This window comes from Oncorhynchus clarkii, chromosome 20 (assembly GCF_045791955.1).
Source record: "Oncorhynchus clarkii lewisi isolate Uvic-CL-2024 chromosome 20, UVic_Ocla_1.0, whole genome shotgun sequence".
NCBI lineage: Eukaryota > Metazoa > Chordata > Actinopteri > Salmoniformes > Salmonidae > Oncorhynchus > Oncorhynchus clarkii.
The window spans coordinates 69,760,342-69,784,852 of record NC_092166.1 but is presented as its reverse complement, the minus strand read 5'-3'; the positions used below and the strand labels follow the sequence as shown (position 1 = coordinate 69,784,852).

Here is a 24,511-nt window from a genome sequence, read left to right as displayed (position 1 = left end):
AATTGAGGAAGTATGGTAAAGTTCAGCTTTTTATCTGTTCCAGACCCTGTGTTCCAGATGCCTATTCATACAACACCCACACACACCTCAAGCCAACATCCACCCACACACCTGAACCCATGACACTGCTTTACGCCTCTACACTAGCACGTTAGTATTCATGCCAGCATAATATTATCTTGTTTTCGTGCGAAGGTGTGATTTGCCCACACACATTGATCCTAAAAAATTTTCTAACAAACTTCACACAACTTTATGGCACCAGTTGCATAATTAAATTAATTTATCAGACAGTGCAGTAGTATGTGTGTGTGTACACAACACCCACACACACACACACACAACACCCACACACACACACACACACAGTGGGGCAAAAAAGTATTTAGTCAGCCACCAATTGTGCAAGTTCTCCCACTTAAAAAGATGAGAGAGGCCTGTAATTTTCATCATAGGCACACTTCAAATATGACAGAAAAAATGAGGGGAAAAAAATCCAGAAAATCACATTGTAGGATTTTTTATGAATTTATTTGCATATTTATGGTATAAAATAAGTATTTGGTCAATAACAAAAGTTTCTCAATACTTTGTTATATACCCTTTGTTGGCAATGACAGAGGTCAAACATTTTCTGTAAGTCTTCACAAGGTTTTCACACACTGTTGCTGGTATTTTGGCCCATTTCTCCATGCATATCTCCTCTAGAGCAGTGATGTTTTGGGGCTGTTGCTGGGCAACATGGACTTTCAACTCCCTCCAAAGATTTTCTATGGGGTTGAGATCTGGAGACTGGCTAGGCCACTCCAGGACCTTGAAATGCTTCTTACGAAGCCACTCCTTCGTTGCCCGGGCAATGTGTGTTTGGGATCATTGTCATGCTGAAAGACCCAGCCACGTTTCATCTTCAATGCCCTTGCTGATGGAAGGAGGTTTTCACTCAAAATCTCACAATACATGGCCCCATTCATTCTTTCCTTTACACGGATCAGTCGTCCTGGTCCCTTTGCAGAAAAACAGCCCCAAAGCATGATGTTTCCACCCCCATGCTTCACAGTAGGTATGGTGTTCTTTGGATGCAACTCAGCATTCTTTGTCCTCCAAACACGAGTTGAGTTTTTACCAAAAAGTTTTATTTTGGTTTCATCTGACCATATGACATTCTCCCAATCTTCTTCTGGATCATCCAAATGCTCTCTAGCAAACTTCAGACGGGCCTGGACATGTACTGGCTTAAGCAGGGGACACGTCTGGCACTGCAGGATTTGAGTCCCTGGCGGTGTAGTGTGTTACTGATGGTAGGGTTTGTTACTTTGGTCCCAGCTCTCTGCAGGTCATTCATTACGTCCCCCATGTGGTTCTGGGATTTTTGCTCACCGTTCTTGTGATCATTTTGACCCCACGGGGTGAGATCTTGCGTGGAGCCCCAGATCGAGGGAGATTATCAGTGGTCTTGTATGTCTTCCATTTCCTAATAATTGCTCCCACAGTTGATTTCTTCAAACCAAGCTGCTTACCTATTGCAGATTCAGTCTTCCCAGCTTGGTGCAGGTCTACAATTTTGTTTCTGGTGTCCTTTGACAGCTCTTTGGTCTCGGCCATATTGGAGTTCGGAGTGTGACTGTTTGAGGTTGTGGACAGGTGTCTTTTTATACTGATAACAAGTTCAAACAGGTGCCATTAATACAGGTAACGAGTGGAGGACAGAGGAGCCTCTTAAAGAAGAAGTTACAGGTCTGTGAGAGCCAGAAATCTTGCTTGTTTGTAGGTGACCAAATACTTATTTTCCACCATAATTTGCAAGTAAATTCATTAAAAATCCTACAATGTGATTTTTCTGGATTTTTTTTCTCATTTTGTCTGTCATAGTTGAAGTGTACCTATGATGAAAATTACAGGCCTCATCTTTTTAAGTGGGAGAACTTGCACAGTTGGTGGCTGACTAAATACTTTTTTTGCCCCCCTGTACATATATAGTGCAGTAGCCGGTACAGATGTTAATATTGCACATATTGGCACTAAGTTTTTTTCTCTATCCATCTTCACAAGGGTTAAACCAAAATATTATCTACACAGTAAATGTACGTTTGTTGCCTTTACAATTTTCTGCTTGTTTATCTATATTACCATATGTGCCGTGTCGTCACAAACCTTTTGTTCCCTCTTTTAACTTTTAACTTCCATAGTTAAAAATGGCACTGAGTTGAGCTAAATCTGTCATAATACCTTCATATCATCTCTATTACGGAGAAAACGTCACAAACAAGATAACTATGCCTCTCATGGAAGTTAAAAAAGGGAACTATGGTTGGTTAAAAAGGGCACAGAGCTGAACCAGGTCTGTATGTCATAATACCGCGCTATAGCTAACATGGCATCTCTCCTGATCCCCACTCTACTACTGTGCTACAGCTCCCTCAGTCGCTGCTCAGAGAGTAAGTCCCGTCTTAATATTCAACATGATGCATGGTTATAATATCGAATGCCTGCAATGTGTATCTCTCTTTCAGCTTAGGGGAAAATGTCTTGCTTTATGACACTGGTCTCCATTTCAGGCAAAGAATATCCTCTAGATGTCTTCGCACCACAGGAGGTGAAATTCCACTCCCTAGACTACAGAAATGTCTTGCATTGGAAGCAACATGCCAACTCTACCAACGACCAACAATACTTTGTACAGTGGAAAGTGTGAGTATCAAAACTGTTTGAGTCAAAGCTTTGTGAATCTGTCATAGGCTACTATATGAACACACATATGTTTACTATATCGTCCTATAGCTCAAAATCATGTAGGACAATGAGCTAGGCATGTGCTGATTGCAATTCAGGAGTTGTTGTTTAATTTTCTGTTCAAACAAATGAGAAATGCTTTTCAGTATGTTTTCTTATAAAAACTGTACATTTTACAACAAGTAAAACACAGGTGAAAAAATGTACATGTATCAAGACGTGACATGCACCTCTCCTACTTTGTTTCAATTGATATTTCTGGGCCTGTATTCGTAAAGCGTGTCAGAGTAGGGGTGCTGATCTAGGATACGTTTTGTTTTATGGATCATGACGAATAAGATTATATAGACCGAGGGGTTGCTACTCTGAGACGCTTTATGAATACAGGCTCAGATTATTCCTTAAATTTCTCCCCACCTCAGATATGGGGAGAAGCAGTGGACCAATGCAAAGGAGTGTCATGGCATCAGCCGGCTGCTCTGTGACCTGAGCAAGGAGACATCCGACTCCAGAGAATGGTACTACGCCAGGGTCCATGCAGCCCACTCAGGGAACCAATCACAATGGGTCATATCTGCCAGATTCAACCCTAAGTGGGAGAGTAAGTGCTTCTCATTACTATCCATGGTAAATGGGTAATCATAAGTGTTTTATGTAAACAAGGATTTACAATTTCAGAGCTGTCGTTACTAGACAGCGTGGTTTGGCCTCTGTATCTTGCAGCCTCTGTCAGCCCACCGACTATGAAACTTCATGTGACGGAGAAAGGCATTGTGGTCCGGCTCAAGCCTCCACGCTCTCCCCACAGGAGACCTAATGGCAGCTGGATCAGTGTGAGGAGGCTGCAAATAATGTCATTTACTATACACCTCATGCAGAGTGGTGTTGAAGAGGTAACTAGCTTCTATTTTTTATAATTAGTCAATTGTCCTCAACAATGGAATTGTCCAACTTTAACTCAAATGCCCCGTTTATACCTTGCGCTAACGTGTTTTTGGGGATCTGATTGCGATGATCCAATCACTTCTTATCAAGGTTTGTTGCGTCTACACTTGGTAATTAAAAGGTGTGTTATCTGTCCACTGTGTCTGCATTGTAACCAGATGTCCTTGTCCCTCTGTGTATGCAAATTACATACACAGACAAAGGTTGCATGTTAACATCAGGTATAAAGGGAGCTTAAGACTTGAGACAAAATGGTCACAGAATAGTTATAAACTACTGAAATAGAGGTTCACAGAATCCTTCAAGCTTTTTAACTTGATGAGTGCTGCCAAGTGATTCAGAAGTCTTCAGAGTTATGATTAACAACTCAAAATATCTCTAGCACTTCTGTCTAAGCCTATTCTCTGACTAATCCTTGTGAAGGAAACATTTGAAATGGAGGGCTGTGCCAAACAGCTCCTGATCTCAGATCTGAGCCCCAGGACCACCTACTGCCTGACGGCCGAGAGTCGCTTGCACCTGCTGGGCCGTAGAAGCACCCGGAGCCCTAGGGCCTGCATCACCACACTGTGAGGGCCAGGATCTAATGTCTTCCCCAGGTATGCCTTACGTTACCCAGCACTTTGCGCCTCGGGAGCAGGCAACACCTGAGACAGCCAGCTGAGGCTAGCATCAGAGTCTGGCCTTTGTTGGTAGCCTAAAGTGTAGACCGGTTGTACACTCTCAGGGAGTCAGGGGAGAAAGGCTGTTCAAAACAGGCTGTCGGCCAGGACAAAAGATTACAAAATGAGGGGATAAGTATTACCGTCATCTGGGAGAGAGAAATCTCTCCCTAGAGAGATATTCATATGGGGCGAGCAGTGCCTTGGGATTACATTTGCTTTGTCAAATCTTCCCTTTGAGTAAAAAACTTCCTTGTTCTGTATTTTTAGATTATTGACATGTGCAAAGTCACCCGGATTTGTTTTTGGTTTTAGCTTTGAGACACTTAAGTTTCTATCCTCTTTTTATTTCCCCCTGCAGGGGAAAATGTAGCCCTGGATTTCTCTGCCAAACCGGAAACTCAACATGATACTGTGACAATCAAACCTCACTTGAAGTATACACTGATTTATCCACTATTACCTCAGGCACTGCACAGGGATGCACTTTTAGGATCCTTCACATTTTTTTCATCGATAACTTTGTTGACTAATGTTGTACGTAAAACAATGAGTAGACACCAAACAATTAAACATTGTGATATGTCATCAATAATTAAATTACCGCACACATAGCAGGGGTAGGTAACTAGATTCAGGCACGTGCTGATTTTTGTCAGAGTGGATGGTTGGGGGGGTTGGAACACAATTATAATAATTTGTGCACTGCAGATTGACCACAACTAAGCCCAACATGAGATTTCCTAAATCAAAATCATTTTTAGATGAATTTCTTGGTGATTTGAAAGTATTATTTTTTAACCAAAAACTTACAATTTTGGGAGGACAAAATATCCCACTTGCGGACTGCCTGTTGCATATTAAATGGAAAGGGGGATACCTAGTCAGTTGCACAACTGAATGCATTCTGCCAAAATGTGTCTTACGCATTTAACCCAACCCCTCTGAATCAGAGAGGTGCGGGGGCTGCCTTAATCAATGTCCACGGGAGCAGTTGTTGTTGGGGGTTAACTGCCTTGCTCAAGGGCAGAATGGCAGATTTGTCCACCTTGCTGGCTCTGGGATTTGAATCAGCAACCTGGCCCAACGCTCTTAACTGCGAGGCTACTTGCCGCCTCACTATGCTAATGGGTAGATATTGATAAAGCACAATCATTCCTATCCTTGTGTAGTTGGTGCCTGTGTAGTTGGGGTGGGGTTGCACTGTAAGATAGATGTGATGGAGCTCTGCTGTTCTCTGCAGTCTGTGTTGACGAGGGACAAAACAACCTACTGTCTCCTATATAATTGCTAAGGTTGCTTTTACACAGGCAGCCCAATTCTGATTTTTTTTTCACTAATTGGTCTTTTGACCAATCAGATCAGCTCTGAGAAATACTTGACGTGATTGGTCAAAAGACCAATAATGGGGAAGAAAGATCAGAATTTGGCTACCTGTGTAAACACAGCCATAGAATCCCAGTAAATTAGTCTCCTGGGTCCTGATTACATTGACATGTAATCAATGAATGTAATGAATCAATAATTCAAATAATGAATCAGTTTTACTAGCACTGGTTTTGCAGAAAGCTGCTTTTTTTATTTGCAATGACTGATATGTGGTTGTCTTACGTACCTTACTTGAATGCACTGACTCTAAGTTGCTCTGGATAAGTGTCTGCTAAATGACTCATTACACTGTCTGTATTCAAATGCAAATAAAACCTACTCATTTTGCTTTGACAAACATATCCTTGCGGATATCTTTATTGAGGTTGATTTACAGAAGGGACACTAATAATTCAAAACAAATATGAACAATAATTGTTTATCTTATACTAAAGTCATCTCAGACAACAATTAAAATCTACAATTCATAAATTGCAATTTCAGATCGTACAACAAATCCTTTTGTGTAAGATCGACAGTCCATTTGATCGCTCTTTATGAATGCATCCTACCTCATACTGTATCTTTACCATCTTATCACTATAGATTTGTTCTGTTTCCACCAACCTGTATGGAGCATGACACGGGACAGAATCATATATTTCACATTTCATTATTCAGTCTTACGCATGCAGCAACAATTTTAACCCTGAATAAAATTACTCTCACTATTATGCTCTGACTTAGATTGTTTTGAATTGTAACAGAATGGCAATATGTTTTCAGACTATGGTTTTTGAAAACCATATAACCATCAAATGTGTGTATAATACATGTATAATAGGATTTTTTGTTTTTACAAATCATACATTTTCATGTTTAACAGGGTTTAACCTCATCTATGAAGGAAAAAAATCTATTACAATGTATTCAATTTCTTGGGATAAACACAATACAGATGATTCATTCAGGAAATAACTAGAATACATACACTAGGTCACAAATAAAAGTATGTACATGGATACTACATAACAAATCAACTTTATTTTTTAATAAAATATATTTGTCAATTTTACTTTTACATAATTTCACAAACCAAACGGCTGATTAAAAATAAGGTATCGAAAATCTGTCTCATGGAATGTGAGTGACTTTGAGCTTTGGTGAAAGTGTTGGGAACATAGGAGACAGGTTGTTTTCTCCCTCGTCAACACAGAGTCTGCAGATCAACAGCAGAGCTCATTCACGTCTATCTCAGGGTTCTCCCCCCCCCCCCCCAGCACTACACAGCTGATCCTCAGGACCAAGTTTGGGAAACCCTGCTATAGAGTACCACAGTATGAGTCATAGATACCCATAGAACCTAGCGGTTAAACAGGGAAATGGTTTCAATCGTTTTTCCACCATTCATTTTTCCCATAGGGGATTTTAGAAACACTTCAAATAAGGGCTGTGTAGGCTTACCCTGGCGTGACATTTTGATAACAGTCACACATCTACACACAATACCCTATACAGAAATATCTGATTTACATAAGTATTCACACCCCTGACTTAATACATGCTAGAATCACCTTTGGCAGAGATTACATCTGTGAGTCTTTCTGGTTAAGTCTCTAAGCGCTTTTCACACCTGAATTGTACAATATTTGCACATTATTATTATTATTAAAACAATTCTTCAAGCTCTTGTCAAGTTGATTGTTGATCATTGCTTGATGGTCATGTTCAAGTTTTGCCAAGCATACTCATAACATGATGCAGCCACCACCGTTTGAAAATATGAAGAGTGGTACTCAGCGATTGTTGGATTTTCCCCCAAAATAATGCTTTGTATTCAGGACAAAGTTTAATTCCATTGCCACATTTTTTGCAGTTTGACTTTAGTGCCTTATTGCAAACAGGATGCATGTTTTGGATTATTTTTTTCTTCTGTACAGGCTTTCTTTTCACTTTGTCATTTAGGTTACTAATGTGGAGTAACTACAATGTTGATCCATCCTCAGTTTTCTCCTCACCAGCAACTTGAGTTAGGAAGGACGCCTGTATCTTTGTAGTGATTGTGTGTAATTAATAACTTCACCAATGCGCAAACAGATATTCAATGTCTGCTTTTAAAAATAAATGTTTTTACCCGTCTACCAATAAGTGCCCTTCTTTGCGAGGCATTGGAAAACCTCTGGTCTTTGTGGTTGAACCTGTGTGTGAAATTCACTGCTCGACTGAGGGACCTTACAATTATCTGTATGTATGGGGTACAAAGATGAGGTAGTCATTCAAAAATCTTGTTAAATACTATTGCACACATGCAACTTATTTAGGCTTGACATAAAAGGGGTTGAATACTTGTTGAATCAAGATATTTCAGCTTTTCATATTTAATTCATTTGTAAACATTTCAAAAAAAAAAAAACATGGTATTGGGTGTAGGCCAGTGACACAATTTCAATTGAACCCATTTTAAATTGACTAAACATTTTTGAAAAAGTCAAGGGGTGTAAATACTTTCTGAAGGTATGCATTCAGATTTGTTTAGTATGGTCATCTTGAGTTGATTTACATTTCCAGAAAGAACGTGGGGGGTTTCTGAGGATTCATGCTGGTTGAAAGACCTATCATGCTAATCAGCCATTCTTGAAGTGGTTCAAGTATAAAAGAAGGTTGAGGTCAACTGATGTATTACTTAAAGCCTGTGATTGTTAATATGGGGATAAAACAGCACTGGGATTCTGCGGTGTGAACAAAATGTGATAAAACAAGTTTCAAAAAAATAAATAACTAAAGATCTGTAAATGTCTGTCTCAATCTCTTGCACTGTTCTTCTCTCAAGCACAGCAAACACAATGCTAATAAAAAGTATGAAAAAGAAAGCCTTATCAAAGTTGTATTAATGGCAGGCATAACATGTCAGGATATAGCAAGGACCCCATAAATTATCTAGCTATGACAATGTGATCTCAAAGGCAGTGTTTCATTATTTTTTTTAAAATAAGATATTCTTCCAGTTGTACTGACTTCAACAGCTGACTGGGATGTACTGTTAGGAATGTTGATTTAAAATAGTACTACAAAAGGAGATTAACTTTCAATATTTTTTGAAAACTGTATAAACGGGACAAACAAATACTGTACGTTGGATATTTACAGGACAGTTTTACATGTTGCTCGGTACTGATGACTTACATGGGACTGAATATTTAGACGATAACAACTTGAATAGTCTAGGTGCATCAAAAAGGCGGTTCCTGTCAACAATCATTTTCATATTAACAAAAAGCTAAGGAATACTGCATCTGTTACTCAAACAAGTATTGGAATATGTTTTTTCAAAATGTCATTCCATCTTTAGGAACAAAGGTGTGAAATAATCAATACTGTAATGATAACCATTCATACAGAATATACATTTATGATAAGCCAAATAAAACACCTTCATACTTTCCCCCCATCCAATCACCATTTCTTTGTTCTTCAAAATAGTGTTTGCACAGGAAGCTAGGTAGACTAAGCCCCCATGTGAATTGGTTTCGAGCCAAATGGTCATATTCCACAAAAAACACAGCAGCGAATAATGCTGAATAGCCTGTACAGTAGTGGTACTGGTTCAGTTGTTTGTAACGCTTGTCTAGTCGTATAGTGGTAAGGTAGTGGCTGACCAGGCCTTGCTTAGTGTTTCAGTGTTGAGACTAGGATCTCCAGTGTTGTTGGTTGCACTGTTACTCTACATCTGTCAGTTGAGCCACATGTTGACTTCCAGACAGAAGTCAAAGATGAGCCAAAGACATTCAATATTACCTCTGACATTGGACAGAACTTGTCCTAAAATAAACACTGTGGCATCTATAAAATAGAATCGATGAACAAAATCAATAGAAAACAAAATAATAACCAGCATTAAATCAAATTGGAGAAAAATATATTTATAGACAAAAGCAAATGAACATTGTTTGACATTTTAAAGTACGCATCATTTTCTAACTTGAGATGCCACGATCCAAACCAGTGTGTGTGCAGAAATGGCGCCATTTTTGCAACAAAAAATGGAATGTGTTCAATCAACCTGATGCTATTGAAATATGTTTTTTCCCCCAATATTAAATTACCAATCAAAATATTACAGATATAAATAAAAAAGCACAGGTATCATCAAGCAGCAGTGGCCCACATTCAGGTTAAAAAAAACATGAGGGCAGTGGAATGCCCTGGAATGTCAAATAAGAGTTGTTGATCCAACTCAAACGTTAAAGATTCTGCTCTGGTAGCCTGGTAATAAGGCAGCTTATTTCTGCTATGACAAGAACTTTTTCTCTAGTTCGAAGACGGAGGGGCGACTGGGGCTGCTCTGAATTCGGCAGAGGGGCACGGTGCAGTCACGTTTCTGCCCCTCCGTGTCCATGTCAAGCAGAGAGCAGTCCATCTTGACCTCAGCGGAAGAGAGGACGATGTTGAGGCTCCTGGCGCTCTTCTCACCAGAGTAGTGGCCCAGGGAGTAGCTCTTGTTTTGGCCCCTCAAGAGACCCCAGGAGTGGGGTTTGCCACGGAGGGACAAAGGCCGGGGTCTGGAAGCAACAGTCTCCCCACTGGCTGCTCTCTCAGGGGTCTCCTCCCTGTCAGACTTCTTCTGAGAGGTCATGGTGGAAGATTGTCCCGACGAGGTTGTGTGACAGCCAGATGTACCATTAGCTGTGGAAATAAATTAACAGTCAGTTTCATTGCAACAGTTTTGGGCACAGTGGTGTCACCTCACAGTATTAAACAACATTACTGCATTATACAGTCTTGACTGTCACTTTCACTCACTGTCCTGAACGACAGATGAGTTCTTCCTTCGGAGGCTAGAGCCCATGCTCTGAGGCGGAGTCTGCTCTGGGGCTGCAGGCTGGGGGAGGGGCTCGACCTCAGCTTGAGTCCTGCTGCCCGGACCCTGTGGCTGGGAGCCGCTGTTGGGCTGTGCTCTGGGGTCTACCTCCTTCACAGGGATGGGCTCAGGCCCCTCCGCGTCCGACTGCAGGAGGCACTTGGTGGAGTTGCACTCTGAGATGGAGGACATGGAGATGAGGTTGACAGGGCCTTGGGAGCCCGCCGACAAGGATAAGGCTGCTTCCTCCTTGCGAGAGGAACGTCCACAAGGGGGGCTGGTGCTGCGGCGGAAGCGCGTGGCGCGCTGAAACAGACCCTCTTTCTTCTTCTTCTCCACGCTGGGCTGGGGCTCAGGGTCGTCTCCCGGTGGGGCCTTGAGCGTGTCACGCAGGTCGAAGCCCAGCCCCACCGAGGCCAGCATTGAGGCACAGACGTAAAGCACGGTATTTGTCCGGCGGCGAGCTGAGGCCCTTTTCAGACTGTTGGTGGGGGTGTGCTGGGGGGTGGTGCTGGTGGAGCTGGCTGAGGTGGTGCTGGGGTCCTCCAGGCCTTCCCCAGGGCAGCCTCCTGCCGTCCCCTCACCCCCCTGCTGCTGCTCATCCTTCCACAGAGGTAGATCGATGTAGACCTGATTGGGGAACTTCAGTTGCTTTGGTTTGCTGTTGTCCGAGCTATCTGGTGAGCAAATCTCATCTTTATTGGTCCCTAAAAATGAAGGACGAGGACAGAGACAAATAGTCATTGATAAGCTTTTGACAGGGACTAAGAAATGGTATTGTTGTATCTGATTATATTAGAAAACAGATTTCCCTCACCTTGCTGCTCTGCAAACAATGCAGCCAATGGAACTGACTTCTGGGACTTCACCAGACTGGTGGACCAGGGGTTGTTTCCATCAGACAGTGGCCTCACTCTGCCAGGACAAGTCAGTTTCATCAAACAACCCACACAGACACCATGAAGATGACAGAATAAATACTGAACGGAGATGGAAAGAAACATTAATGTCCTGTACCTTTCAGCACAGTTTCCCCGCTCCTTGGTCTGAACGGAGCTCGGTCCCCACGTTCGCCCCTTCTTCTTAATCCCCTTCTTGACGTCATCAAACTCCTCCGGCTTGTAGATGGTGCTTCGTCCCCATGTCCTGTTGCTCTCGTCCAGAGTCACTGTGATGAAGGAGCGAACATCAGTCAACAACTGGCAGAGTACTCCAATGCCCCAGTGACAAATCTCTGTGAGAGTCCAGGCCAACAGCAGATATATTAGTCTTCAAACACCTGAGTAGCTAAGCAATTAGAGGACTGGATTATTTGAGAAGACAACCTCCACCGCAATAAGAAATATAATCCCTGCAGCTGAACACTGGTTAGGAAATCAAAAAGACCCAGTATTTTGATGTCAATATTTCAAGAACAGGTTGGGTTGCAAACAAAAAAAAAAAAAATCACCTTCTGTGATAAACATTACAGGTTACAAACAGCCTCTGACGCATCCCAACGTGTTCTTCATTTCAAAGCAAACCCATATTATTATTAGTAGTAGTAAAAACCCTGAAACACCCTGGGATTTTCAGAGGAAAAATCAGTGATGATGATAGTCCATCAAGTTGTCTTAGTAGCCAGAAGCACACAGGCAGCAGCTGGTAGCCCGTTGTTAGAACTTTAGCAGTTGAGAAACACGTTAGCCGGTGCACACACAGCGGCCACATCCCAACAATGCCACAGTTGCTTGCCTTTCTTCCTAAACCCAGTAGAGGGCTGGCACTCGCTGGTGATATCCACATCCTGGTGATACACATACATACTGCCCCTTCGAATACTGTCAATGCGGGCACACACTAGAGGGAGAAAACATTCACGCAGAACCACATCAGCATTTGGAGAGGGAAGCTTACCCAGTCATAACAGCTATGCCACAATGAAGCACACATAAAAATACTTTATTTGATAGTTACATTGTTTTGTTATGCATTTAACCCAGGTCTGTCGTGTTCCTGTGTTAATGCAGTATGTGGATTGATTGTCTAAGGTGCACTTACACTGGATGGCCCGGAGGCGGGGTATGAGTGTGGGGCTGCTGGGGGGGCTGGAGCTGTTCAGACTCCTCCTCTTGTCCATGGAGGGTGACGCCTGAACCGTGATCTTGTGCTGGAAATCTAGAAAACAGAGACACAGGCAAGGGTGGTTGGTCACTTGTTTAGCTTTTACCATTCGTGTAATCTCTAGTGGACAGACTACGCAACATAAATGGTATCGTAATGTCTGTCAAAAGACTGGGATGCGATGACTAACGAGCAACAGTAGTTCCGATGCTTTGGTTTTCCATCACTGGTTATTTTGAGATTATTTGGGTGAGGTGGGGCTTTAAGTGGGGGCGGGATTTCAAGCTTTGATTTTAAGTGGAACACTTTTTTGGCTGAGAGTTTCCGTTTAGGGGGGTGGAGACTTTTTTAGTCTTGTTAATATCTTACCTCATACATCTATGAGAAAGACAGAACCTAATTGAGCATTTGAACAAATAACGCAACATTTTTGTTCTGGGTGTCCGAGATTACCATTGGTGTAAAATTTGTTGAACTTTTTTTCTCAACTCGAAGATAACATTGACTTAAAGACAGACTATCTCGACAAGACAGAAAGCCGGTCAGAAACACCCACCTGACGGCAGGCTGATGCGGTTGCCGTCCTTGAGTTTGAGGCGGCTGCGTTTGAACTTGCCCTTCCTCTTCTTGACGTTGGGCTTGTCCTTGTTGAGCTGGAAGATGAGGATGTTTAGTTCCCTCTCCAGCACGTTGATCTCCCGCTCCGCCAGCTGCTGCTCCCTCCTCTTCAGCAGCTCCTCGTGGGACTTCTGCTGCAGCGCCGCACGCGTCAGCTCCTCCTCACGCGAATGCAGCTCCTACAGGAAGGAAGGAACACATGTAGGAGGGTCACATGACAGACAACTCTGTATAATATACTTTTTCCCCCTACATTTTTCATTCGGTGGGGTGCACGACTCGCCCAAAGTAACAAAATTATAAATTGAGACCAATCGAAGCCAAGGAGGAGGAGGGAGGGAGGGACAGCGATAGGCAGGTGTGCCCACCTCTGCAATACAATGATAGGGGAAACACTGGAAAATTATCCACATCGACAGGTTCTAGACAGGGCATTATTTCCTTATCCCTTCTATCATTTTTGCTAAAAATAATTCACAAATACCTTCCTTGTTTACAGATTTACCTTTGCAAATAACAAAGGTAAATCTGCAGCATAGCAGTGATCAGTGCCCTGGAGCAGAGCCCTGAGTGAAGGAGGGCTCTTTTAAGAGAGGCTGGCCAGCACTCACAGGTTGTAAATCCCAACTGGCTTCATGGAGCTTTGCAGAGACCTTGTGGTGTGTGGGGAAGCGATGACATAGCCAAAGACCACAAGCTAAAGGGGGCCCCTCAGTTGCTGAGGCACAGCTACAGAGTGGTAGAGAGGCATTGGACTGCCTGGCTAAGAGGCTGCCAATGCTTGATTGTCAACTAGGTTGCAAATGAGTAGGGTTAACAAAATCAGTTGATCTCCTCTACAGGGCGGCATTTGCATTTCATGTTCTTGATTTTGTTTAGGTTCCTCTCATAAAACGGAATAATCCTTAATGAATTACTTCTGCAAAGCAGCTTTACAAACTCACTGAAGTGAAAATTAGATTTATGTTGTGTAACAACGTTGCAACTTGTAATGTTGAAAAACTATATAATAATTTGTGTTAAAAATAACTGAAACAATAGCCCTATATACGTCCGGCAAAAAACGTCACTGAAGTTTTAGAAGAAAGCTGAACCTCATTATACCTACAGTAGGTTTAGACTTATGGTCCCTCAGAAATATAGATGGATAAGCGTTTTAGATCATATGCAACCTTTAACAATGGAATGTAGAAACTCACACTGTAGGAACAATAACACACAAACACACACACAATTGTACCTCTGTACATTTCTTGTGGTCAAGTTTCAGTACAATAACTTGTTCTCCAATGTGCTTCTGTTACCTTTTAGAGGTAATGAAATGAACCGGTGTCGTATGGGGAAGTAACATGAAGAATTGACATGCTAGACAATCCCTGGGAGAGGTTTGACATATTTCGCAATTTGCCAAGTTTGCTGCTTAACAATTCAGCTGAATTTACATGAAAGCGCATTTGATACAGCAATTACAAATCCCATTTGATATAAGAGGAGGGACTAAGGGAAGCAGCTTGTCATATTAACAAGGGGAAATACTTTAAACCATTAACACTAATACCTTATTTTGTTAGACAAGATTAGCTAGCTCCCAGAAATTAACCATTCAAATTATAGCATTTCCTTAACTACAGGTTTATTGCACAGCTGCCTTCCAACCGCTTCTAACCTTATACTTCTCAGTTTATATTTGAGCTATACACCTTACCTACTTAATGAAGCAACAAAGGATGAGTAAATTATAAAACAGGACAAATGTACGTAGTGAAAATTCTAAATACATTGCACAACATCTTGCACTGTTTCCCGAGTGCTGACATAGTGCCTCTCACGATTCACATCACGGCATTATGTTTGAGATTACATGCCCCTACACTGATCAAATGAACGAAGGCATATGGGGAGGGATGTGACACTTGCTGTTATTACAGATGTATGGTCTTAATTTGACCTACATTGTCACAGCAACAAAAGAGTGATCAAATTAAGCTCCTAAACCTGTACCTTCTCCTTTGTCCTGAGCTCGTCAAACATCTCCTGGATCTCCACCCTCCAGTCCTCCTGCATGGAGTGGAAGGAGTCTTGGGGCATAGTGGCCATCACCGCCTCCTCTATGGCTGTCAGCTGCTCCAGGATAGAGGCAAACGACGGCCGGATGTGGGGGTCCTGCTCCCAGCACTCTGAGATAAACAACAATGTGGAACCAAGATTGGGATCAATGTTCTGGAACTAAATCAATACCAATATCTAGTTGTGTGATGTAATTATTATAATTATTTTGAAGTATATATGATTTATTGTCACATACACCATATAGGTGCAGTGAAATGGGTTGTTTTACAGGGTCAGCCATAGTAGTACGGCACCCTGGAGCAAATTAGGGTTAAGTGCCTTGCTCAAGGGCCCATCTGCAGATTTTTCACCAGTGTCGGTTTGGATATTTGAACCAGCGACCAAATACACACACAAATGTCCTGGAATGAGAATGTATTATCCTACGAATGTACTTCAGGCAACATGAGTTCTTCAAAAATGGGAACAGATGGATGGTCGGACTTGGTGGGAGCACCTTCCATGAGCTTGGCGAAGGGTTCTGGGCAGGTGGATGGAATAGGGAGGGTTAACTTGTTGACAGCCACACCATAGGCCACAGCCAGCCCATCAATCCCACGGTAAGGTACCTCTCCTGTCAGCAACTCCCATAACAGGACCCCATAACTAGTAGAGAGAACACAGATACAGTGAGCACAATGTCCTAATATTATAACACTATTTTAACACTCAAATTCACATTGCCTAAACCTTTCTTGTTGTGCTTAAACCTGCTGTTTAGAGGAACTTGTTCTTGAATAATGGACATGTTGAATACTAAATAATGGCAGTAAAATGTTGTTTACCTGTACAGTGCAAACACAAATGATCCTGTTGAGATTAAGCACCAAGCCTACAGTAATCATCTTTCATAAAATGAATGTTAGCTCCTGATGCATCAGATTGTAGCTACCAGTGGAGGGTGTTCAGGGACACTGTAGGCTATACTGCACATAGTAGTAGTACAGAATGTACAGAAAGTTATCTGATAAAACAGTTTTGGTTTAAACAAAATAACAAATCAAATGTATTTATATATATATATATATATATATATATATATATATATATATATATATATATATATATATATTACATCAGGTGATATCTCAAAGTGCTGTACAGAAACCCAGCCTAAAACCTCAAACAGCAAGCAATGCAGGTGTAGAAACACGGGAGAGCACTTATCAGAAATAGGCCGGGACAAATGTTTCTAAATGTCTTAAAATTAAAGGAGTATCATGGTGCCACCTTTCCAAATCATCATTTCCTAAAAACCCTATTGATTCCAGTCTGACTGTGTTTGGAAAAGAGAGTAGAAGGAGCGTGCTGTTATTTTTTTTACCTCCAGACATCGCTGCCTTTGGAGAAGAGGGAGGACTTGATGACTTCGGGGGCCATCCATGAGTACGTGCCAGCAGCACTCATCTTGGTGGTGTTGTGCCACTCTCTGGCTAGGCCAAAGTCTGTGATCTTCAAAGTCTTCCTTCCAATGTCATCGTTCTCTATTTTTTCAAGCAACAAAACTAGGTAAAAAGTAGAGGACAGAGGAGAGGGTTGGTTTGGCGACACACAATGGGATATCTTCTAGGTGTAAAAACAAATTTTAAAAATCTGCTTTTTCATGGGTGGTGTGTTCGGCTTTTTCAAGATGACAGCATTATAATAGATCTGTCCCCAGGTCTTAAACATTCTTTATACTGATACATACAGAACCTGTCTATAAGGCAAAACCGAACACACCACCCTTTAACTGAATGAATAGGCTAGAAACAGTATGAAGTGTTCTCAGAGGACTGCAGTTTTTGCTTTATTTAAAGACTAATATAAAGCACTTTGTGCGATTCAAACAATATAAATATGCAGTGAAACCCGATTACTACTCCTCTAATTTAGAAGACATTCTTCCTCATGGACATATAGACAATATGGATATTACATACTGTACCCAAACTATAGGCCTAGCTAAAGAAGGGAGGCCATTGTTTACTTTGGCAGGTGTGCCACCCTCTACTTATTAAGAACCTATTAACATTGGCATTCACCCCAGGTTTGGACACCTGTTGATTAAAGAGAATGTGTAACAGTCTCTAAGACTGTGGTTGCCTGAAAGTCAGATATCAGCTCATTCTGTCCTTGACTCCTCCATATCAATACTATATCCAACTTGGCCAAGCTAACAAAACACCATTATCTAAAAACTACAACACATATTTAATTTTACAAGGGAACACTTTTAACTTTCCCATGCCCTGAATGTTAATAATAATCTACTCCAGAATAGAGCATAAAGTAGATAAGGACAGCCAGAAGAGACCTTGACTCTACTGCCAGCTCACAGTCACTGACTTGCCAAATGAGAGGGTGACAAAGCACACAACATAGGCTACATCTGGAGGGTAATGTAACAAAATCACAGTGGACAAGGATAGCAACAATATTGTGGAGAGCTATGGCAGTGTAAGATTATTTTTGTCCTTATTTGTGTGTTATTTGTAGAAGATAAATATACTGTAACTGACATAGCAACAACCTTCATTTAGATTGAAATATGTTCCTTAGAGTGGCACAATTTTCAAGTAGGCTTATAGGAAGAAACTAGGCCTATTCCTAAATGTGACATTTGGCATTCCATTTCAAAACAGGTTTTTCTGGCTTAATGAGAGCCTACAAAATACAGCGGTTTCATCTCATTGTTCATGATTCTATAAATTCTGATTAGGCTAGTTACCCGACATAACTCTATATTTTTCCCGAACAGGATACAGAAAAGTGGTATGTTCATTGATAACAGACTCCCTGATTACATGATATACTAATGCTAACCTTTCCCTGAATGCTGGTCCAAACCTCTGAATACAAGTCGGGTTGACATAGGCTGTATTTCAGTGAGACGCCCATGGCACATTTCAGGCCTTTAAAGGAGTTTCCTCAGATGTGGATGTCGGAACCTGAGCTCTGCCATAGTAATTAACACGATTCAGTAGCAGGGAGGGGAGCAAACCACAGCCTAAAGGACTAGACCATCTTTAAAAACCAATTTGTTGAGTATTTCTAACATAGACTAGACCTATAGTTGGTCTATTTGGCCGTAGGCCTGGGTGGCACTGAGAAAAATGTCTTTCCCCCTGTTCTTTTTCAGACCATTCCCCTTGTGTTTCAACCACATTATATAAACAAAAGAGTTAGCCTTAAAAGGTACCAGCTGTAGGTGATAATTTGTAGACAGAACACTGGGATGAGTCAGTCAGGTTTTCTCCAGCTGTTGGGCTATTCAAGATGCTGGATAATAGGCAGTTCTTTGGTGGCAATAATTTAAAAAAAAAATCCAGTTCTCCTTTCAGAAAAAAAACTACAGTAAGCGAACTACTCATTATTGTGGTTAATTGCAGGGAAGTAAAAAAAAAAGTTTCCTTGCAATCTATAGTAATGCTTAGCTTACTTAAGCCCTCCTCTGTAAGGGCATATATATTTACAGTAACAATTTTATAGGTTAGGGTGTAAACTTGAGCGCTAGGCGCAAAAATAGCCATGACTTGGATACACAAAATAACACTGTGTGCACTCCAACAGGGCACTATTGTTACCTCCATTCTGGAGCGAGATTCTTGACATTCTTTAACCTTTGCATCTCTGTGCCCGAAACTACAAAATTAAAGTGTTATGAGGGCTGGCAAGAGGCCAAGTTTCAGTGTGCTCTGCACTGCCTGCCAATGAACATTGCATCCATCTACAGTACCTCTCTGCTCTCCAGCTCCAATCAGCAAGAAGGAATAACCTCTTGTAAAAAATTTTTTTAGAAGAATTTAAAAGTTGCAGCTGTTGTGGAGATTAAATATAATGAAATTAAGCCTTTCAGACCCGGGAGTCTGGGCATTCTTGTGGCTGCTGTCACCTAGCAACTAGTGCTTGACCACTCCATTGTGCAAACTTATGTTAAGCTTTTGCCCCTCATTAGCGGCATTCCTCCTTCGACCGAGGTATTAAAAGATTAAGACACACAAAGACACACAATTTCACTGACTTTTTGATAATCCCTTAAAATAATCATTGATCAAATCAGTGTCTACACCAAGTAAATTGTGGGTTGATCAGTTCTGAAGGTGAAGGTAGTTGGGTCGTGAAAGTTAGTGCACTGCATTTTGCCTCATCTTACAACACATGCTCAAGACAAACATTCACAACAATATCCCACACATGAATTGCCCTCTGGGCTCCCTCATTTGTGGCTGGTGTCCTAAGTAACTGGTTTAAACAGAAAGTATATAGTTCCCAGTGGGGGTCAGTGGGCAAATTTAGTGAGCCCCTTAAACAAACACATTTCCCCCCAATTAAATTCAGCAAGCCACCAGTGCTGTCTGTCACAATAATGTGGAAAGATACACATACTAACTTGTGTTAGCAGTGCAGTGCTGCTTGGGGGTGGGGTGTGAGCCAGTGTCTATTGTCCATTTAACATGTGCTACCCGAATAGCTGTTCAATAGAAGAGGTTGGGTTTGCCCACACCCCCACATCTGACAGTACCATGTAGACACGTGTAGGAATCCCCGGTGAAAACAAAAATACAGCTAAATGAATTGACGAACAAGGTTCACCTTCTGAGAAATCTGAACCTGATAAGACAAGCCACTATCGGTATACCGCAGAACGGACACTGTGCCAAAATCATGTTTCACACAACACAGCGGTGATGTCTCACTCTGAAGTACATAGACACAGTCATAGTAAACTAAAAAATGTTCATGCATTATTTAGAGGGACGACTCAGAGGCCTCAAAAGCCCCACCAAGGTTTGAGTCTAAATATTCTCACCAACTGAAAAACATGCCTAAAACCCAACTGTAGCAAGGGTCAGTTCTAGAATCTTCATGTTTTCTAGTGGCTCAGTTTGGGTTGGTTCTTGCAACACCGGGATTGTGGGTTTGATTTTCACATGGGCCATATAAGCCTAATATGAGAGGCTTAGGAAAATGACCATATTATCATTACAGTTGTGAGCTCCAACATTGTATCAGCACTCATGTAATTTAGGAGCACATACACTGATGACATGGTTTGAAGTTGAGTGTTTAGTAAATCAGGGGCTTAATTTGAAACAATATTTCTGGGGTGTTGGGGTTAGGGACCCCAGCTGAGCAAACGTTGATCTTCACATCCTCTCAAGGGTCCCCCCCCTGCATACAAAGACCCAAGGATCTGGGTTTCTGAGGATCAGCCACATGCCTAACAGAACAACAAGCAGATGGAGAGCTCTCAGCTGCTTGTACAGGCCTCTGAAGTTCATAGGGGTGACCGAAAAGGAGTTGGGAGAGGGAAAGTTGCCTGTGTACTGTGGAAATGAATGGAATGCGGAGATGGTGCAATTTCATAGCAGCAATGATTCTGCACTTCCCAAAGGCAGACTGACGTATTTGGGTTAGAATGTAAAACATTACTGCTTTGGCCAACTTAAATTAAATCTGTAATATGTAACTTTTTGGGCAACCTGACCAAATTAGCATAGACATGTGTTATAGATTTGTCATTCGCAATGAAAGCAAGTCCAAGGGGTAAATATGTTCTATGTGCACTATTTCTATGCTTCCAGTTAAGTTTCGTATTTGCGTCTTAATTTTGGTTTTGTACACCAGCTTCCCAGCTGAAAATACAATAGTTTTGTTTAGTGAAAAGATATTGCACAGCAGTTTAGAAGATAAGATGATTCTCCACACTTGCTTGTTTTGTAACAAACTGAAATTAGGCAAACTATTATAATTTTAGCAACCCGGAAATGGCAGAGCGATTTCTGCATTTTGCACCTTTAACTTAATGTATTGTCACAGAGTTTTCGTTCAATTATGTCACGCAATATGGGACAGATACTGTACCAATACTTTTGGGGCTCACATTTTGTTTCGGCTCCGTACTCTGTTCTTGGGATTTGAAATGATACAATGACTATGGAGGTTAACATGCAGATTGTCAGCTTTAATTTTAGGGTATTTACAACCATATTGGGTGAACACTTCTACATTCATATGGAAGCTACCATGATTACGGATAGTCCTGAATCAATCGTGAATAATAATATATACTCAAAACATGCTAATGTCTCACCATTAAAATATCAGGGGAGGTGAGCAGTATGATATTTGTACGTGTAAATTTTTAAGCTCATCATTATTCACGATTCATTCAGGACTATCCATAATCATGGTAGCATACACATTAATGTAGTGTTTAAAAATATACTATTTTCTTATTTACAATAAAAGTGACTCTAAAATTAAAATACATTACTTACCAATCATTGCTATTGGGCACAAAATAATCGGAAACAACCACAAACAGTTTGTCAAGTCACAAGCTTGATGCAATCATTGCCTGCTATTAATGTGGTATTAAATACTAAACTTGTGACTACTTTAATACACTTAAGTAAATTTGACCCAATACTTTTAGTCCTCTAAAATTGGGGGGGGGGGGGGGACAATGTTCAAAAGGTGCTATAATTTATAAACGGTTCACCCGATATGGATGAAAATACCCTCAAATTAAAGCTGATTGTCTGCACTTTAACATCATTGTAATTGTATAATTTCAAATCTAAAGTGCTGGAGTAGAGGCAAAACATGTTTCACTGCCCCAATACTTTTGGAGCTCACTGTGTGTCAACAAGTATGACAATAGTTATCTTTCAACATGCCACTGTGGCCAGGTGTTTGATTGATTCGTGAATTAATATGATCATCATCCTCATCATGTTCAAGCATATCATTAATGTGGGATTAGCATAAGAGGGTTTCAGAGAGTTTGTGTGATAGTTTGAACAGGGAAAGTCATGGCGGAGAAGACCTTGCTCTGGGTTCCACAAATCATTCCTTCAAATGCCAACCCTCAACTCTCAGTTGCAGGCCTATCTACAACGTGCATGCAGTGTCACCTGAAGTTTAAGTACAGCAGCTGAGCTAACATTACAATAGCATTCTAGGCAGCTTTCCTAATCAGACAATGTGCAAAACCCAACATTTCTTGGTGCTAGGATATATGTTTGTCAGTTTTACAATGATAGTAAAAGTGTATTCATGAGCTTTAGGGTAATGTTTTAGTTGGTAGAGGAGATTGTTGACCATTCCTATGGCCATGCTCAGATTCTCATCTGTTCTGAAAAGTGATGGGTGGTTATTTTGAGCAGATGGTAATATTGATATGTTGCTTACTGTTGCAGGATTTCAGGTCACGGTGAATAATGGGCACAACAGCCTCCTCGTGTAAGTAGTGCATGCCCCTGGCGATTTGAACAGCCCAGTTGACAAGAATGTGTGGGGGTATCCTCCGGCCTGTCAAAGCCCGGTTAAGAGTCCCTCCACGAGCATATTCCATCACCAAGCAAAGGTTCGGCTCCTCAAGACAGACACCTTCAAGTTTTATTATATTGGGATGTTGTAGCATGGAGAAGAGCTTGGCCTCTTGTTTAACACCATCCGAAGTTGCAGTAATGTCTTCGTCAGGATCCTGTCGGGCTGCCTTTACAGCAACCTCTTGGTCCTTCCATGCCCCTCGGTAAACTTTACCGAATCCCCCGACACCAATTATTTCCTCTAAAACGAGTTCACTAAAATCTATTTGCACGGGAGTACTCGGACGCTCCCGCACCCCTACAGTGCTACCGTCGGGAAGTCTGTAAATTGCAGGTTGATATGTAACATAATTCGCAGGGAAAATCCCAACTCGGTGGTTAATTTTACCCGTCCACCATCCTTCATCTCCCGAGATCGCAGCATCCTTCGAGAGGACCTCAACCACGTCCCCCCGCCGCAGACTAAGTTCGTCTTCTCCAGTACTTCCATAGTCAAACACAGCCGTCCACAGCGACCGGGAAAGAGGAGCAGAATGAGCCCAAGCTCTTGCGTTGGGGGAATCTGTCCAGTCATGCTCTCCAGTGTCTTTCGGTCGCCCCTCACCGTTTGGGAAACCAACCTTGGAAACATCCATTTCTCGGTGTCTGTAGCAGAACCATAGGGTGCAAAGCTGCTGCAAAATCAAACGGCCTCTACACTCATTGGAATGCTCGTGAATCGTTCAGAACGATTTCACAAATGGTCAAGACGGTCCCAACATGGTATTCCAATGTCCTGGTAAGACACGTTTGCCACTCTGGTCAAGTTTATTTGTGGATCAACTTCTGAAACGTATCTATTCATTTAGTTAGCTAGTAACGTTACCTAGTTAGAGTGCTAAGACTAGCTAGCTAGTCACCTATAAAGTTACGCTAGTTTTAAGGAAAACAAGGCACATTTATGTAGCTAGCTACTTATCAGGGTGTACGTGGACGTTGACCCAGTTCCATTACGGACAGTGAAAAATAACCCCCAATTACTGCTAGCTAGCTTAGTAACTAGAAAAAACACATACCTACAGTAGCTGTGCTAACGTTAGCTCCTGAATTATCTAGCAGGCTATGAAGTTTAAGTGCCAAAATAGTAACGTTCAGTCGAAATAAACTTGGGTTTAACACCAGAAACATACGCCAACAGTAGTAGTTATATCATTGTTGGTAACCGAGCTACGTTTTCATCTAACTTTTAGCTGGCAAGTTTAGCTAACGTTAGTTTAATCGCTCTCCAAACCTTTAGTTAGCTAGCCCATTCGTTACGCTATAGCTAGCTTAGGTCGTCAGCCCATTGACACTTTAAAAGTTTGAATATAAATGCAGCTAATGTCTTGTCAGTATGAATCCTCGTGTAGCCAACAATACGAAGTTTTGTTGCGTTTTAATGATTCGCTAGGATCCGAAAGATAACCAAACGTTCCATCAACTTTCCTCAGAACAATCTGCACGGCCCCCGATATCGCTCTTACTACACACACTGGGCTGCCTGAGCAGCGGGCTGGTCCTGTTGGGAAGTTTTCTCGCTCGCTCCAGCTTAGCTCTTGAACACGCAGATTGGTGGATTTCCCCTCACGTGACATGAATGTCTCTACAGGAAAACAAGGGGAGAAGCCTCCGTGTGCAGAAGAGTGCGCGCAGTGATGGCATATTATGCCATATTATTGATGACAGCAGTAATAATGAATTACATTGCTGCCATGTGTAAAACCATTATCTCATGAGCACCAACACGACAATCACAACTTCAACCAAACAGATATAACTGT

The 24,511-nt window shown here is 41.6% G+C and overlaps 2 protein-coding genes across 4 annotated transcripts; one reads left to right on the top strand and one right to left on the bottom strand.

Annotated features, from left to right (window-relative positions):
- Positions 1–2,143: 2,143 nt before the first annotated feature.
- Positions 2,144–8,480, top strand: LOC139376827 (interleukin 22 receptor, alpha 2). 2 transcript variants are annotated; one of them, XM_071119772.1, is made up of 6 exons: positions 2,144–2,435; positions 2,556–2,688; positions 3,153–3,331; positions 3,454–3,623; positions 4,099–4,274; positions 4,699–8,480. In XM_071119772.1, exons 1-5 carry the CDS (start codon positions 2,372–2,374, stop codon positions 4,246–4,248), a joined length of 696 nt encoding a protein of 231 aa, XP_070975873.1. In that variant the 5' UTR covers positions 2,144–2,371; the 3' UTR covers positions 4,249–4,274; positions 4,699–8,480. The 2 variants fall into 2 exon arrangements, with proteins under 2 accessions (XP_070975873.1, XP_070975872.1); XM_071119771.1 differs by having other exon boundaries at positions 4,099–6,063.
- Positions 8,481–8,576: 96 nt separating this feature from the next.
- LOC139376823 (mitogen-activated protein kinase kinase kinase 21) lies at positions 8,577–24,224 on the bottom strand. Of its 2 annotated transcripts, XM_071119764.1 has the most exons (11): positions 22,573–24,224; positions 16,718–16,898; positions 15,851–15,999; positions 15,286–15,461; positions 13,223–13,463; positions 12,604–12,720; positions 12,298–12,402; positions 11,581–11,731; positions 11,381–11,478; positions 10,506–11,270; positions 8,577–10,388 (listed from the first exon to the last, which is right to left on the bottom strand). In XM_071119764.1, the coding sequence occupies exons 1-11, from the start codon at positions 23,345–23,347 to the stop codon at positions 9,994–9,996; spliced, it is 3,153 nt and encodes a 1,050-aa protein (XP_070975865.1). In that variant the 5' UTR covers positions 23,348–24,224; the 3' UTR covers positions 8,577–9,993. The 2 variants fall into 2 exon arrangements, with proteins under 2 accessions (XP_070975865.1, XP_070975866.1); XM_071119765.1 differs by lacking the exon at positions 12,298–12,402.
- Between the last annotated feature and the right edge of the window lie 287 nt (positions 24,225–24,511).

Bases quoted from the DNA above. Each gene is read 5' to 3' on its own strand.
- LOC139376827 (XM_071119772.1), top strand. From the start codon at position 2,372: ATGGCATCTCTCCTGATCCCCACTCTACTACTGTGCTACAGCTCCCTC. The intron at 2,436-2,555 runs GTAAGTCCCGTC...TCTCCATTTCAG, and splicing joins CCTCAGTCGCTGCTCAGAGA to GCAAAGAATATCCTCTAGAT. The intron at 3,624-4,098 runs GTAACTAGCTTC...ATCCTTGTGAAG, and splicing joins TGCAGAGTGGTGTTGAAGAG to GAAACATTTGAAATGGAGGG.
- LOC139376823 (XM_071119764.1), bottom strand. From the start codon at position 23,347: ATGGATGTTTCCAAGGTTGGTTTCCCAAACGGTGAGGGGCGACCGAAA. The intron at 16,000-16,717 runs GTAAAAAAAATA...TCTCTCTACTAG, and splicing joins AAAGGCAGCGATGTCTGGAG to TTATGGGGTCCTGTTATGGG. The intron at 12,403-12,603 runs GTAAGTGCACCT...TTCTCCCTCTAG, and splicing joins CCGCCTCCGGGCCATCCAGT to TGTGTGCCCGCATTGACAGT.